The following is a 12,427-nucleotide window of genomic DNA, read 5'->3' as shown; positions in this document are numbered from 1 at the left end:
ATTTTTGAAGACATTTATGAAAGTATTTGGCATGGAAGATGTGAATTCAGTAATAAGATTTCAAGTGAATTTACATATCACTCCCCGAATTTTTAAAACTGAGCTAAGCTAGACAGAATTTACATTTCATAGGAACATCTGCATTTAATTGAAGATTAGATAAGCAATTCACAAAGAAACAATGGGAGAATATATGTTATGTCTCCCAAATATGAAACAAAATCTAGAAGATTTAAGATTTTTACTTGGAAATGTTTACATAGATATTTTATTCCCCAAATAGACTCCAGGGAATTTTTCCTCAAGTAGACGGCAAATGTTTGAGATGTGATGGGGAGAAAAAGAGGTAATTGGGAACATATTGGGAGTGCAATGAGTTGACGGATTTTAAGGATTCCCTGCGGAATGCACTGTTGGAGATGCTGAGTGGGCAGATTGGTGTGATGAGGGGGATGATTTTTCTGAGCTGTAATACAGAATTGGAATTGCCTAGACATGGTAAGGCCTTGCTGTATCTATTTATGGTGGCAAAAAAAGCAATTACTAGAAAATGGTAATCAAAATCCAAACCAACTATAGCAGAAGTAGTGAGTATAGTAACATAGGTAAAACAACTGGAATTGAGATCTTTAGAAAAGGGTAGGAGCAAACTGCATAGGAAAAAATGGGACTTGTGGGAGCAATACATACAGGGGAAGAATGAGGTTTAAAGAAAGGCAGGAATTAAATTAGTGTGATGCCCGTGTACTGGCCCAGTAACGAAGGAGCTTCAATCCTTACCACTAGCACCAGTGAGGGACGTGCACATTGGGAGGATGACAAGTACACACACATTAAAGTACAATTGCCCGTAAGAGCATACAGAGATCACAGTCAGTCTGAGGCTGGTTTCTCCCTCTCTCTCCAGATCCCCAATAAGACTCCCCACTGGCACAGCTATAGGGTTAGGATCTCAGCTGAGTGGTCAAGCCAAAACCTCCAACACATTCTCTGTCCAACCAGTAGCTCTTTCTCTCTCTCTCTCTCTCTCTCTCTCTCTCTCTCACACACACACACACACACACACACACACACACACACACACACACACACACACACACACACACTTTGAGATTTGATTTATATATATAAACACACAGACACTCCTGGGGAAGGCTGGTACAGGTTCACTAGCTATGCCCCCTTTCGCCAAGACTATAAGGTAGAAATCACTGCCACCAACTAGCTCTGCTTATCAGCTACTATAAGTCCCTTCACAAAGGGTGACCAATTCTGCTGTGTAATGCTACTCTTATCCAAATGGTAAGTGTGACTAGACTTTTAAGGCTATTTGAGTAGCTTGTACAGTGTCACCAAATGCATGCAAATACCATGAGCTTAAATATCTCTAAACAAACCAGCCACAATTAAAAGGTTTACATATATTTAATACTAAATAGTAAAAGCACAAGGCAATACTCAATAACTCAACACAGTGACAACAGAGTTCAGAATCGCATGAAATATTTTTAAACAACATGCAGGACAGTCTCGCATAAATGCAGAAAATATCTAGACTGATCTTACTATTTTCCTATCTATCTCTAAGAGAGGTACTGTGATCCAAGTCTTACCTACAGAGCAAGGCAAATACTGATGAGAAGTGCTGAAGATGGATGTGTTCAGATCCAAGACAAGATACAAAATGCCCATACTCTCACTGTCTGAGATAATTCTTAAATTACTATCTAACATTTCTGCTGGATTATTTTAGATTACATCATTCCTGTCGCTTTTGCCTTTAGGTCCCAGGCTAACAGAAACTTTAAAATTAACACCTCTGCGTCAAAAAAAACTTATCCCTAAGAAGTCGCCTGGAACTGGAAGTTGTAAAACCAGTTAAATACTTTTACCCTTGAAACCTGTAATTATTTCTGTTTACAGACAATAGGAAGAATTTCTAGCTGCAGACATTCTGTCTCTTTGCTGTAGAAAACACAGTGGTAAAACTCTTTACTTGTCAACTTATTTTCATAGAGTTTTGCAAGTTAACTCTGTATGTTCCAACTTCTGCCATGAAAACATACATTTCCATAGTCATATAGTCCATCGACATTTCTGCCCTTCTCCAGCAGTGTACACTGTGTTTACATTCTTGAAGCTCAGCACATAACATACAGTTTAACATACACATAACATATAGTTGTCTTACATTTGTAAAACAAGCCTATGGATCATATTAATATTCACAAATGACATAGAATTATTTACAAAATTCTAGCTAACTGGGCTGGCAGCCTTCACAATGAGTTATGTAATCTTTGACCGAAAGTGATTGGGTAGATTATAAGTGATGTATAATGTTTGCAACTGGGCATTTCAGTATGGTTTGTGATGTAAAATGTTTGCAACTAGGATTGTGTCAGTGTGGTTTGTTTTCGTTTATATAAATGTATGATTGCCTATGTTGTAAGTGATGATTTAATAAAGATGTTTCTTGTTTAAAAAAGACAGGAATTGAATAATTTATGTAATGTTGCTTAGGTTATGTGATATATGGCAATATATGTGAAGTATAATGTTTGTAAATGTGAACTTGTTAATACAGTTTGATTACTTTTGTAGAAATGCAAATTTGTCGCAAGTGGTAATTCAATAAAGTGTAAAAAAAAAAAAATTTGTCTCAGTCTTGCTCAATTTGTATGCCAAAATGTTTTACTCTCATGGAACGTAAGATCCCTGTAGAGCGAGACTGTGCTGAATTGCTGTATGCCAACCTACCATGGCTAATCTACAGAGACTGTATGATCTGGACGCCTCCTGTTTATGTACATATCACTATGGTCTTGCCATAGTCGCTTGTAGAGGTCCTGGGGAGCACAGATAATTGAGAGAATTGTGTGCATTTTTACTGCCAACTTCTTTTTCACATTTGTGTGTTTTGGTCTGTCCAAAGACCTTCCACTTTTACCCCCAAAGACCCCTCCCCAAGCAATGTGTGAGGCATCTGTTACTACAGATTATATTGGAGCTAGAAGGGAGAATGAAAGACCTGAATTCAAATAAAACTAGTTTTCACCAGATCAATTCCCTTATTACAGATCCCAAAACTGGAATTGGAAAAGTCAGGGACTGTTGATGTTGGGACCATAGAGACTTTAGGCACCATTGAATCTTTCTCATGTGGAGTCTGGATAGAGGAATATTGAGAATCATAGATGCTATAAATCCTAATATTATATGAAGTTCCTATGCTAAAATCCTGTACTAAGTGGGAAAAAAATCAGAACACATCTAGATGTTGATAACACTTTTTTCATGTAGAAGAAAAGCTGTTTGAACTGAATAGTCCAGGAGGCACCCCAGGAATTCAGTCATGTGGGACGGATTAAGTCAAAACTTTTGAATATTTTCCAGAAAGCCTAGTCTGAGAATGAGTTCTTCTACCCAAGACAGAAATTACGCTCCCTATTGAAATGTTTGCTCTTGAAATACTGAGTGCCAACATGCTGAAAAAAAGACAGAAAACTTAGGAAAAGAGTTATCTCTAAGATTGCTTTTTACCTTAAAACTTTTGCATTGGGGGCAAACACCGCACCTCCACCCCACAAAATGCTCCAGAAGATACCTCTGCTTCTGTCTAGGAGCCAATCATTACCAATTTCGAGTACTGTCTTTTGGTCTCACCACAGCCCCCAGGGTGTTCACCAAATGCATGGCAGTGGTAGCAGCTCACTTAAGGCTACAGGGATTCTGTGTGTTTCCATATTTAGATGACTTGCTCCTCACCGCCTCCACCAGGCATCTGCTGCTTTCCACCTTGGACTCCATTCTAGGGCTTGCAGAGTTCTCACGCATCTCTGTAAACAAGGAAAAGTCAAAACTATCCCCAACATAGGACATACAATTCATCGGAGCAAGACTAATCACAAAATCTTGCATGGCTGCTCTTCCACTTCACAGACTGGAGAAGTTGAGGTCACAACTTCAAGTGATACTCTCTCAAGACAAGATTCCAGCTTGCCAAGTCTTACAGCTCCTGGGGTCTATGGCTGCAAAGATCACTCTAGTTTCTCTGGTGAGATACCACACGAAGCTGCTTCAATGGCTTCTGGCATCACAGTGGTCAGTGTTAACTCACCCAATGTCCCACCCAATCTGAATAACCAGCTGATGCAATCAGAATTTATATTGGTGGATAAACCAGAAGACAAATTATGGAGACGCCCCTTTTCCCCCTCTCAGCCCAGGGCCATAGTGACCATGGACACATCCCTGATAGGGTGTGTGTTTTGGGGGGTTCATTTCCAGGGAAAGACCATCAAAGAGGCCAGTTTGCATATCAACATCCTAGAACTGAGGGGCGTGCTCTTAGCATTGCAAGCATTCCAATCTGCCCTCCCTTTGGGGACAATTGCTGTTCAGTCAAACAATATCTCAGTAGTCTGGTACATCAACAAATGGGGGGACCAGTTCCTACCCTTTATGTCGGGATGCCCTAAGAGTTTGGCAATGGGTGATTGCCTCCAACCACTTTCTGATAGCAATGCATATTCTGGGGAACTCCAGTGTGATTACAGACAAACTGAGCAGATGCATTCTCTTGCTTCACAAGTGATCTGTCAACTCCGATATTGCGGAGAAGATTTTTTTGCTGATGGGGTCAGCCTTGCTGCGATCTGTTTGCCTCTCCCATGAACCATAAATGCAGCCCCCTCAGGGGGGTGGGGAGTCCCCAATAGATGTTTTTCTCCATGATTGGCCCCCAAGACAACTTTATGCCTTTCCAGCAATCCCCCAATTTGTGAAGAAAGCCTAGCAGTTGAGAAGCAAAGTGATTCTCATTGCACCTTATTGACCCCATCAAGTCTAGTTTCCCTTTCTCTGGCCTCACCTAGTTCACCGTCCATGGGTTCTGGATCAAACTCCATACCTGTTGTCTCATCCACAGGGACTGGTCCATCCCAACCTACTAAATCTCAGGTTGACGGCTTGGCTTCTCCATTTCCAGTAATTACCAGGTGGAATAATTTTATCTTCCGTAGTACAGAAAATACTTCTGGCGTCTCATAAACCATCCACCAGGAAACTTTATCTTAGCAAATGGAGGAGATTTGTGCTTTGGTCTAAGGAAAAGGATATTGACTCTTTTTCAGCCTCGATCGATAAGGTCTTGGAGTACTTCTCCACATTATTCCAATTGGGAGCCTCGGCTTCTACCATTAGAGTTCATTTAGCTGCCATTTCAGATTTTCATAATGGTTTTGATGACCTCTCCTTGATGTCTCATCGTCTCTGCAAGACCTTTCTTAAGGGTGCCTTACATTTGAAACAGTCTTTCAAAGAGCCCATTGCACCTTCAAATTTAACGCTGGTTTTACAAAATTTGGTACGTCAGCTTTTTGAGCCAGCAGCCACCTATGATATCAAATTTTTATCTTGGAAAACTCTATTCCTGGTAGCCATCATGTCAGCCAGGAGAATCTCAGAATTGCACGCCTTGTTTGTAAAACATCCATATATCATTTTTCACAGAGTGAGTTTCACTCAGAACTTGCCCTTCCTTTCTACTTAAAGTAATGTCAGATTCCAATATTAATCCGTCCATTGATCTACCAGTTTTCTTCCCAAATTTCTCAAACAAGGAAGAATATTGTTTGCATTTGTTGGATGTACACAGACAATTATGTTTTTATTTGGATAGAACAAAATCTTTTAGAACATCGGACTACTTGTTTCTATCCTTTTCAGGTACTAGACTGGACAAACCAGTTTCCAAAGTTGCTCTGTCGAAATGGTTGAGAAATTACATCACTTTTATTTATGAACAAAATAAGCTGAACTTATCAACAAAAGTTAGGGCTCATTCTACCAGATTTCCACTTCAGTAGCCTTTCATTCCAGAGCTTCTATGGATGACATATGTGCAGCTGCAACTTGGACTACACCCCATAGTTTTATCACTCATTACAAATTGGATACTGTTTCCAGATGAAGAGCATCCTTTGGCTCTGTGGTGCTCAGGAGTATCCTTCCCTAGGGCCTCCCAGGGCATAAAGTAGCTAGGGAATCTGTCCCAACAGTCAAGAATGAATGAAGATTGACAACATCAGATAAATAAGTTATGTTCTTACCATAATATTCCATCTGTGTTGTCGATCTTCATTCATTCTTGACATGCCCACCCTCCTACCCCCTTCAGAAGACGCCTAGAGGTTCATAACTAGTCCTGGGGTCCTAGTAGGGTTGTTGCTCAGACAAAGCTTCCACAATTTTCTACTGTGGGCAAAACTTGATCGGAAGGGAAGAGAAGAGAGGCAGTATGGGTAGACTTGGCTTGAGAGTTTCTGGCTGGCACGAGCTTGACATAACGACCGAGTTGGTTCTGAGGATCAGAACAGAAACCCAACAGTCAAGAATGAATGAAGATAGACAGCACAGATGGAATGTAATGGTAAGAACATAACTTCTTTTTTGTCCCTATTTAAGACCATACTGCATCTCTGGAATTGCATCTGTATGTTAGAAACTATGAAATTTAGTAAAAAAAAATATTTGTTTCAAAATAAGTTGTCTTAATTGAATTTTGCTTTATTCTTGGAAATTCTACTAATGTGACTGACAGTACTGGAAATTGTGGTGTTGAACATGCCTATTGACCTAGCCACAAGGATGCCAGACAGCATCATGATTGGACATAGATCTTATAAATGTATCAGTACTGTAAAACATCCCTCCCTCCTGAAATGTCTGGTTGGCTTCTGCCCTTTTGTGGAAATTTAACAGACATGCTCATTGTCTGTCATCTGGTCTGGTCCTGCATTCTAGTTCCATCTTCTTTAGCAATTCTGTTTCTCCTTATTTTTTCAACCCTTTTAGTAATAAAATTATAGTTTCATGGCTCAACTGTGTTTTCTTAAATGAATGCTTGTGCTTTCGTATTTTTCTGGTATTTGCCCTATGCTTTCCAGACAACGTTGATATGTCCCTTTTGAATATGTGCTTTTCCACCCACTGTAATGTGTCTGCTGTTTCTTTTCTGAACTTTGGTGGTGTGTGTGGGTGTTTTTCTGCAGCTCTAACTTGCGGAATGTACTCGTATCCCTTCTAATTTGGGCCTTCTACTGTTTGCTTCTTTGCTTAGGCCTTCCTGGAGGGTCTGCTGACTTTTGTTTAATAGGGCATTCCTTCCATCAGAAGCCTGGACCTCGTGAGGAACCATTACAATCACAGTTTGCTAATGTCATTGCTGTGAAAGTATCATTTACTCTATACATTTTTCATATTATTAAGATGGTTTTAGAAATTGTGGTTGCAAGGGACATGTTTCTTGGGGAGAAACAAAGTTTTCTTACAGGAAAAAACATGGTTATCTTCCCATTCAGTAAACAGTCTGCCAGTATATGCAAATATTTTGCCAAATATGTTTAGATTCTGGGTCACTGCGACATTTATAAATTCTTCATAACCATCTGAAAAATCCCTTTACTCGAACTTCTTGAATAATTATTGCTGGTGTATTTTGGGTGTTGACTTTCTTGTTATTGATTACTTTGTCAAAAACATTGTGACTTGTAGTAATATTTCCAAGTAGCATTATTGAGTTTGATTGATTTAGTCTGGTTTGCCATTTTTGGTGGTTAATATCAAGTCCATTACATGCTGGAATGTATAAACATTTTTGTCCTGTAGCATACTGTGAGTACCTTTTGATGGTTAAAATGATGTGATATTTTATGCTGCTCCCAACTAGTATGTTATGTACTTGCTTTATTTTTACTGCCTGTCATTGTTTTGTTCAGTTTTTCTTCCTGTTCATGCTGTACAGTCCATCTCAGAAAACTGGGTTTTACTGCCTGAAAACTTAATGGCAAGCAGAGGCCTTTGTGGTTTTAAAAAAAATTAGTTGCCTTCGATAGCAGAAAGAATCAAACATGAATTTGTTGCTGTTTACATGAAGGCATCTTTAGCATAGCCATTTAAGGAATTTATATATTTTCATTTTTTTGGTACATGATTGATAATAGCAACAGTGATAGATTCTAGTAATAAAAATCCACAGCAAAAGTCGTACGTCATTGTGCTGTAATCTGAAGAGCACTTCAGTATTGAAACACTGTCGAGGCACATTAATTGAAGATTACTGTAAGAGCTTTGGCAGCTGAGAGGTACAACATCACAATACAGAATGAATTTTGATTTTTTTTTACCCTTGATGACTCATTCATTGGAAAAAATAGCATTTGTTTTTGTTTTCTCTGCCTACGTCTTTAAATCAAAACAGATTATACGATTCATTTTTTTCAAACTAAAATAGAAATCTTCTGTATACAGGCAACAAGGCAAATATCTAAGGATATTTTATTTTGTAATCAGTATTAGTTTCATAATAGATTTTTAATGTGTTTATATTACTGGGATTATGCTTTTGTAATATTTATCTGGCTAGGTCATATGTGAAGTATGTTCGTTTTTATTGTTTGGTGGCATTATTTTGTTTTATGTTTTTTGCCTGTTTTCTGTAATGTATTTGCTTCACTTTTCTAGCCACCAACCAAGTACCTCCTGCCAGAACTGAATGGAGTTGACTCTGGGAAGAAGTGTGTCGTCATTGATTTAGATGAAACCTTAGTTCACAGTTCTTTTAAGGTAACAGAATAATTCTTTCCTCAGGTGCGTAATCTAATAATATAATAAACAGGTATATAGTATGACATTGTATTGAAGAATATCTTCTTAAGTATTTAAAACATATGTAGATATAAGACGACACAGAGAGAAGACAACATGCCTTCAGTTGGGATTCATGAAAAAATATGGATTGGAACCTTGAAGCATATGGTCACTTTAGAAGTAAATCTCTGTTCAGGTGTCTACTATGAGTAAAATGCAGAATTCCAAATAGTCCATCGAAGTTTACTGCCATTACACATTTTATTTTTCTAAAAATAATCTATGCATATATTTTTAAAGTCTTTTTTTTTTTAAATAAATACATCTGTTTCTCCTTTCTCCCTTTCCGCTTTGTGTTCTGACTGAGTGTGCTTCTCAACTGATAAGTATATTTTGGCACTTTTTAACTGTTCAGGGTTGAATTAAGCAATAATTTAATTCAGTTCAGAATACAGTTTGAATAACTTGCTTTAATATTGCTACACACTCAAGTTTGCTAGCTTGCACTGCACTTGAATTATTTTTAGTGCTGTTTTAGCTGCTCTTCTGTAACAAAAAAAAAATAATTCTAAGCTTGTTTCCTGCCTTTCCTGTAACTAGTCTAGTCCAGTTACAGATTTGCTGTAGCCAGGACTGTTTGTAAGCTTCTGAGCCACCCCCAAGCCTTTCTGTGTTGGAGGGAAGCGTTCTAGCTTATCAGTGGGAGTGATAAGCACTAGGTAGCCTACCACAAGAGGAGTAGTTTCTGGCCCAGAAATTGTAGTCTGTTGGCTGTTTGAGCACTTTTTTCCATCTCCTTCAACTTTCTGGCTTAAAAGCCCGCATTTGTGCTTGTTTCCCACCTTTCCTATAACTAGTCTAGTCCAGATACAGATTTGCTGTATCCAAGACTGTAAGCTTCTGAGCCCCCCAAGCCTCTCTGTGTTGGAGAGAAGCCTTCTAACTTGTCAGTGGGAGTGGTAAGCAGTAGGTAGCCTATCTACCACAAGAGGAGCAGTTTTTGGTCCAGAAATTGTAGTTTATTGGCCATTTGGGCAGTTTTTTCCATCTCCTTCAACTTTCTGGCTTAAAAGCCCACGTTTGCACTTTTTCCCACCTTTCCTCTAACAAGTCTAGTCCAGATACAGATTTGCTGTATCCAGGACTGTTTGTAAGCTTCTGACAGGTGCCAAAGTCTGCTCTTCAATTTTCCCTTAGATCTGCTATTTCTCTCCTCTCCTGCACTTTTACTAGCTTATTAGTCTAGCACTTTACCATACCAGACTTCTTACAGCAATTATTGTAGCACACAAAAGTGCTACCTGCACTAAATGTTCTACAAGGAAACCGCTTCAGTACTTATTATTAATGCCCACCCCTCCAGGCATGTCTAAAGGACAGTTCCCTGTGCTTTCTCCCGTTAAACTGGTAAACTTGGGCATCCTGAGGCAATGTAGCAACTGCCTCATGTGCACCGACAACGCTCTCCTCTTACCTCCCAACACTCAGACTTGCGAGAGATGCACTTATATATCCAAAATGGAAGACACCCACTCTCCAGCCAAGACCGGAATAGCTGGTCAAAAGGAGAAGATCCACACTTGCACCACACCACATGGAACAAATAGCCCTTCAGAACACACACCAGCACTGTCTTCATATAAAAACACAAACCACACACCCACCTTCGCAGGGGCTCTCAATAAAAATCTACCCAAACAGCAGAGACCTCCAAGGCAGAAATGCACTCAACCACCACAACACAACACTAACCACGAGACACATAACTCTCCTAAACAGTGTGCCACTCACCATAGGTGACGCGATAGTGAGGCACACTGATGTCACACTCACTAGGTTAAATAAGGAGAAATTAACAGTCAGCTGCATGTCAGGTACCAGAATCCACCATATATAGCGTACGCACTCAGGTCCCTCAACAACAGGTACAAATATGACTCTGTCATTGTACATGTTGATGTGAATGACCTGAGACGTATCTCCCTGGACTACATGAAAAGAGACATGGAGGAGCTCTCGGATTATGTAACCTAGGCAGGTACGACCCTAGCCCTGAGCAGCATCCTACCATCACCCTGAATGATACCACAGTACAAGCAGAAAATGATTAATTTCAACAATTGGCTAAGTTTTTGGTGTCATTCTAAGGGAATCCACTATCTCTCTGCCTGGGATGACATGACTGACACACCTCAATGCTTTGCCAGAGATGGCCTGCATCTATCACCCCTGCGCTTCCAGATACTGGCCAAGGCTCTTGCCACCCCTATAGTGCCTTTTTTAGGCGATGTTCCAAAGACCAAATTACCACCGTAACAGCTACAAACAAATGCAGTCTGAGGGTCATGCTGCTCAATGCTAGAAGTCTAAATCTCAAATTGCACTCATTCAAAACACTCCTTAAAATGAAGAACATTGACATTTGTGCTGTAACAGAGACCTGGTTCAAGGTAGCAGAAAGCACCCCTGCACTACCAGGCTATAACTCATTCCACACCTTTCGGCCCTAGAACTTGGACCGAAGCTCCAAAGGTGGTGATGTTTCCATATTCATAAAGGATGTGCACACCTCCAGACTGGTAGCCCAACATAATACATCAGAGATAATTCAGGTGCAGCTAACATTGGGTAAGGCAGCGATTCAGGTCATAGCCTGTTATAGGTCCTCAACCATGTTCCAAGACACTCACTTCATGTTCCTAAGCACCCTGGAGAATATTGGGGTCCAACCTAACAAACTCATACTGGGCAACTTCAACTACCCCTCCATTAACTGGGAAAACTACTCATGTACCAATACACTTGCCCAACGTTTCCTGGAATTCATTAATTCCAATGCCCTGGACAAGCTCATTCTTACCCCCACTAGAGGTAGCAACATCTTTGACCTGGTCATTACTAACATGGGCAGCCGTTGCTCTACACAAATAGTCAACTCCTCCCTGGTTAGATCTGACCACAAACTAATCACCTTGGAAAACTACATCCCTCCCACCCCTCGCAAAGGTAACCAGCATGAAAAAATTTCTCCAAAGCTAACTTTGGGCTCCTAAGAACAGAGGTGACTAACTTCATGGCACCCATGCAAATGGAGAATAGTTGCCTGACCACTGAATCATACACCAATGCACTGTACGAACACATACACAAATGCATGGATTTTGCCATACCCAATAGAACCAAGACGCACTCCTCCAAAAAAAGGAAGCCAGTCTGGTGGTCCCCTGCCATAAACAAACTCAACAACAGAAGAGGAAACTAATGTGGAATAAGGTGAAGTCCCAAGACTGGAAAAACTCCCTTATCAGCCTCAACAAAAAGTTGAGATCCCTCATCAAATCCTCTAAAGCTAGCTATAAAAACAGAATTGCAGCAGATAGTAAAGACAGCCACAAGACCTTCTATTCTTATGTAAAGAACCTCCACGGCAATACCCAGATTTGCTCTGAGCTACTGCACAATGGTACCTGATATACCGAGCCAACAGATATTGCCAATATACTGGCCAACAGATTCAGTGCCAACTTTTCCCTTGTCTCCCTCCCCAAAGGACCAATCACAATATCAGTAGATCACCAGGCACCCAGTATTACTGCTGCACAGGTTAAAACAGCACTGTCCAAGGCCAAGAATACAACTTCTATGGGACCTGACAATATCCCTGGCTGTGTTCAACATGAACTACAGAGTGAACGGGCACCTCACCTGGGTGCCCTGTTCAATCACAGCCTCACCTCAGGCTTTGTCCCTGCCAAATGGCACTCTGCTATAGTCA

General features: G+C 40.2%; 1 protein-coding gene across 3 annotated transcripts in view; it reads left to right on the top strand.

Annotated features, from left to right (window-relative positions):
• Positions 1-12,427, top strand: part of CTDSPL (CTD small phosphatase like) — a 1,248,266-nt gene that overhangs the window by 472,067 nt on the left and 763,772 nt on the right. For all 3 annotated transcript variants that reach the window (XM_044066860.1, XM_044066861.1, XR_006364219.1), the window contains exon 3: positions 8,527-8,628. In XM_044066860.1, coding sequence (XP_043922795.1) covers positions 8,527-8,628 — 102 coding nt within the window. The remainder of the gene's footprint in view (positions 1-8,526; positions 8,629-12,427) is intronic.

This window comes from Protopterus annectens, chromosome 3.part1 (genome assembly GCF_019279795.1).
Source record: "Protopterus annectens isolate FY-2018-M chromosome 3.part1, PAN1.0, whole genome shotgun sequence".
In the NCBI taxonomy this organism is placed as follows: Eukaryota; Metazoa; Chordata; order Ceratodontiformes; family Protopteridae; genus Protopterus; species Protopterus annectens.
Note: the sequence above shows the minus strand (reverse complement) of the source record. Positions and strands in the feature narration are given on the sequence as shown.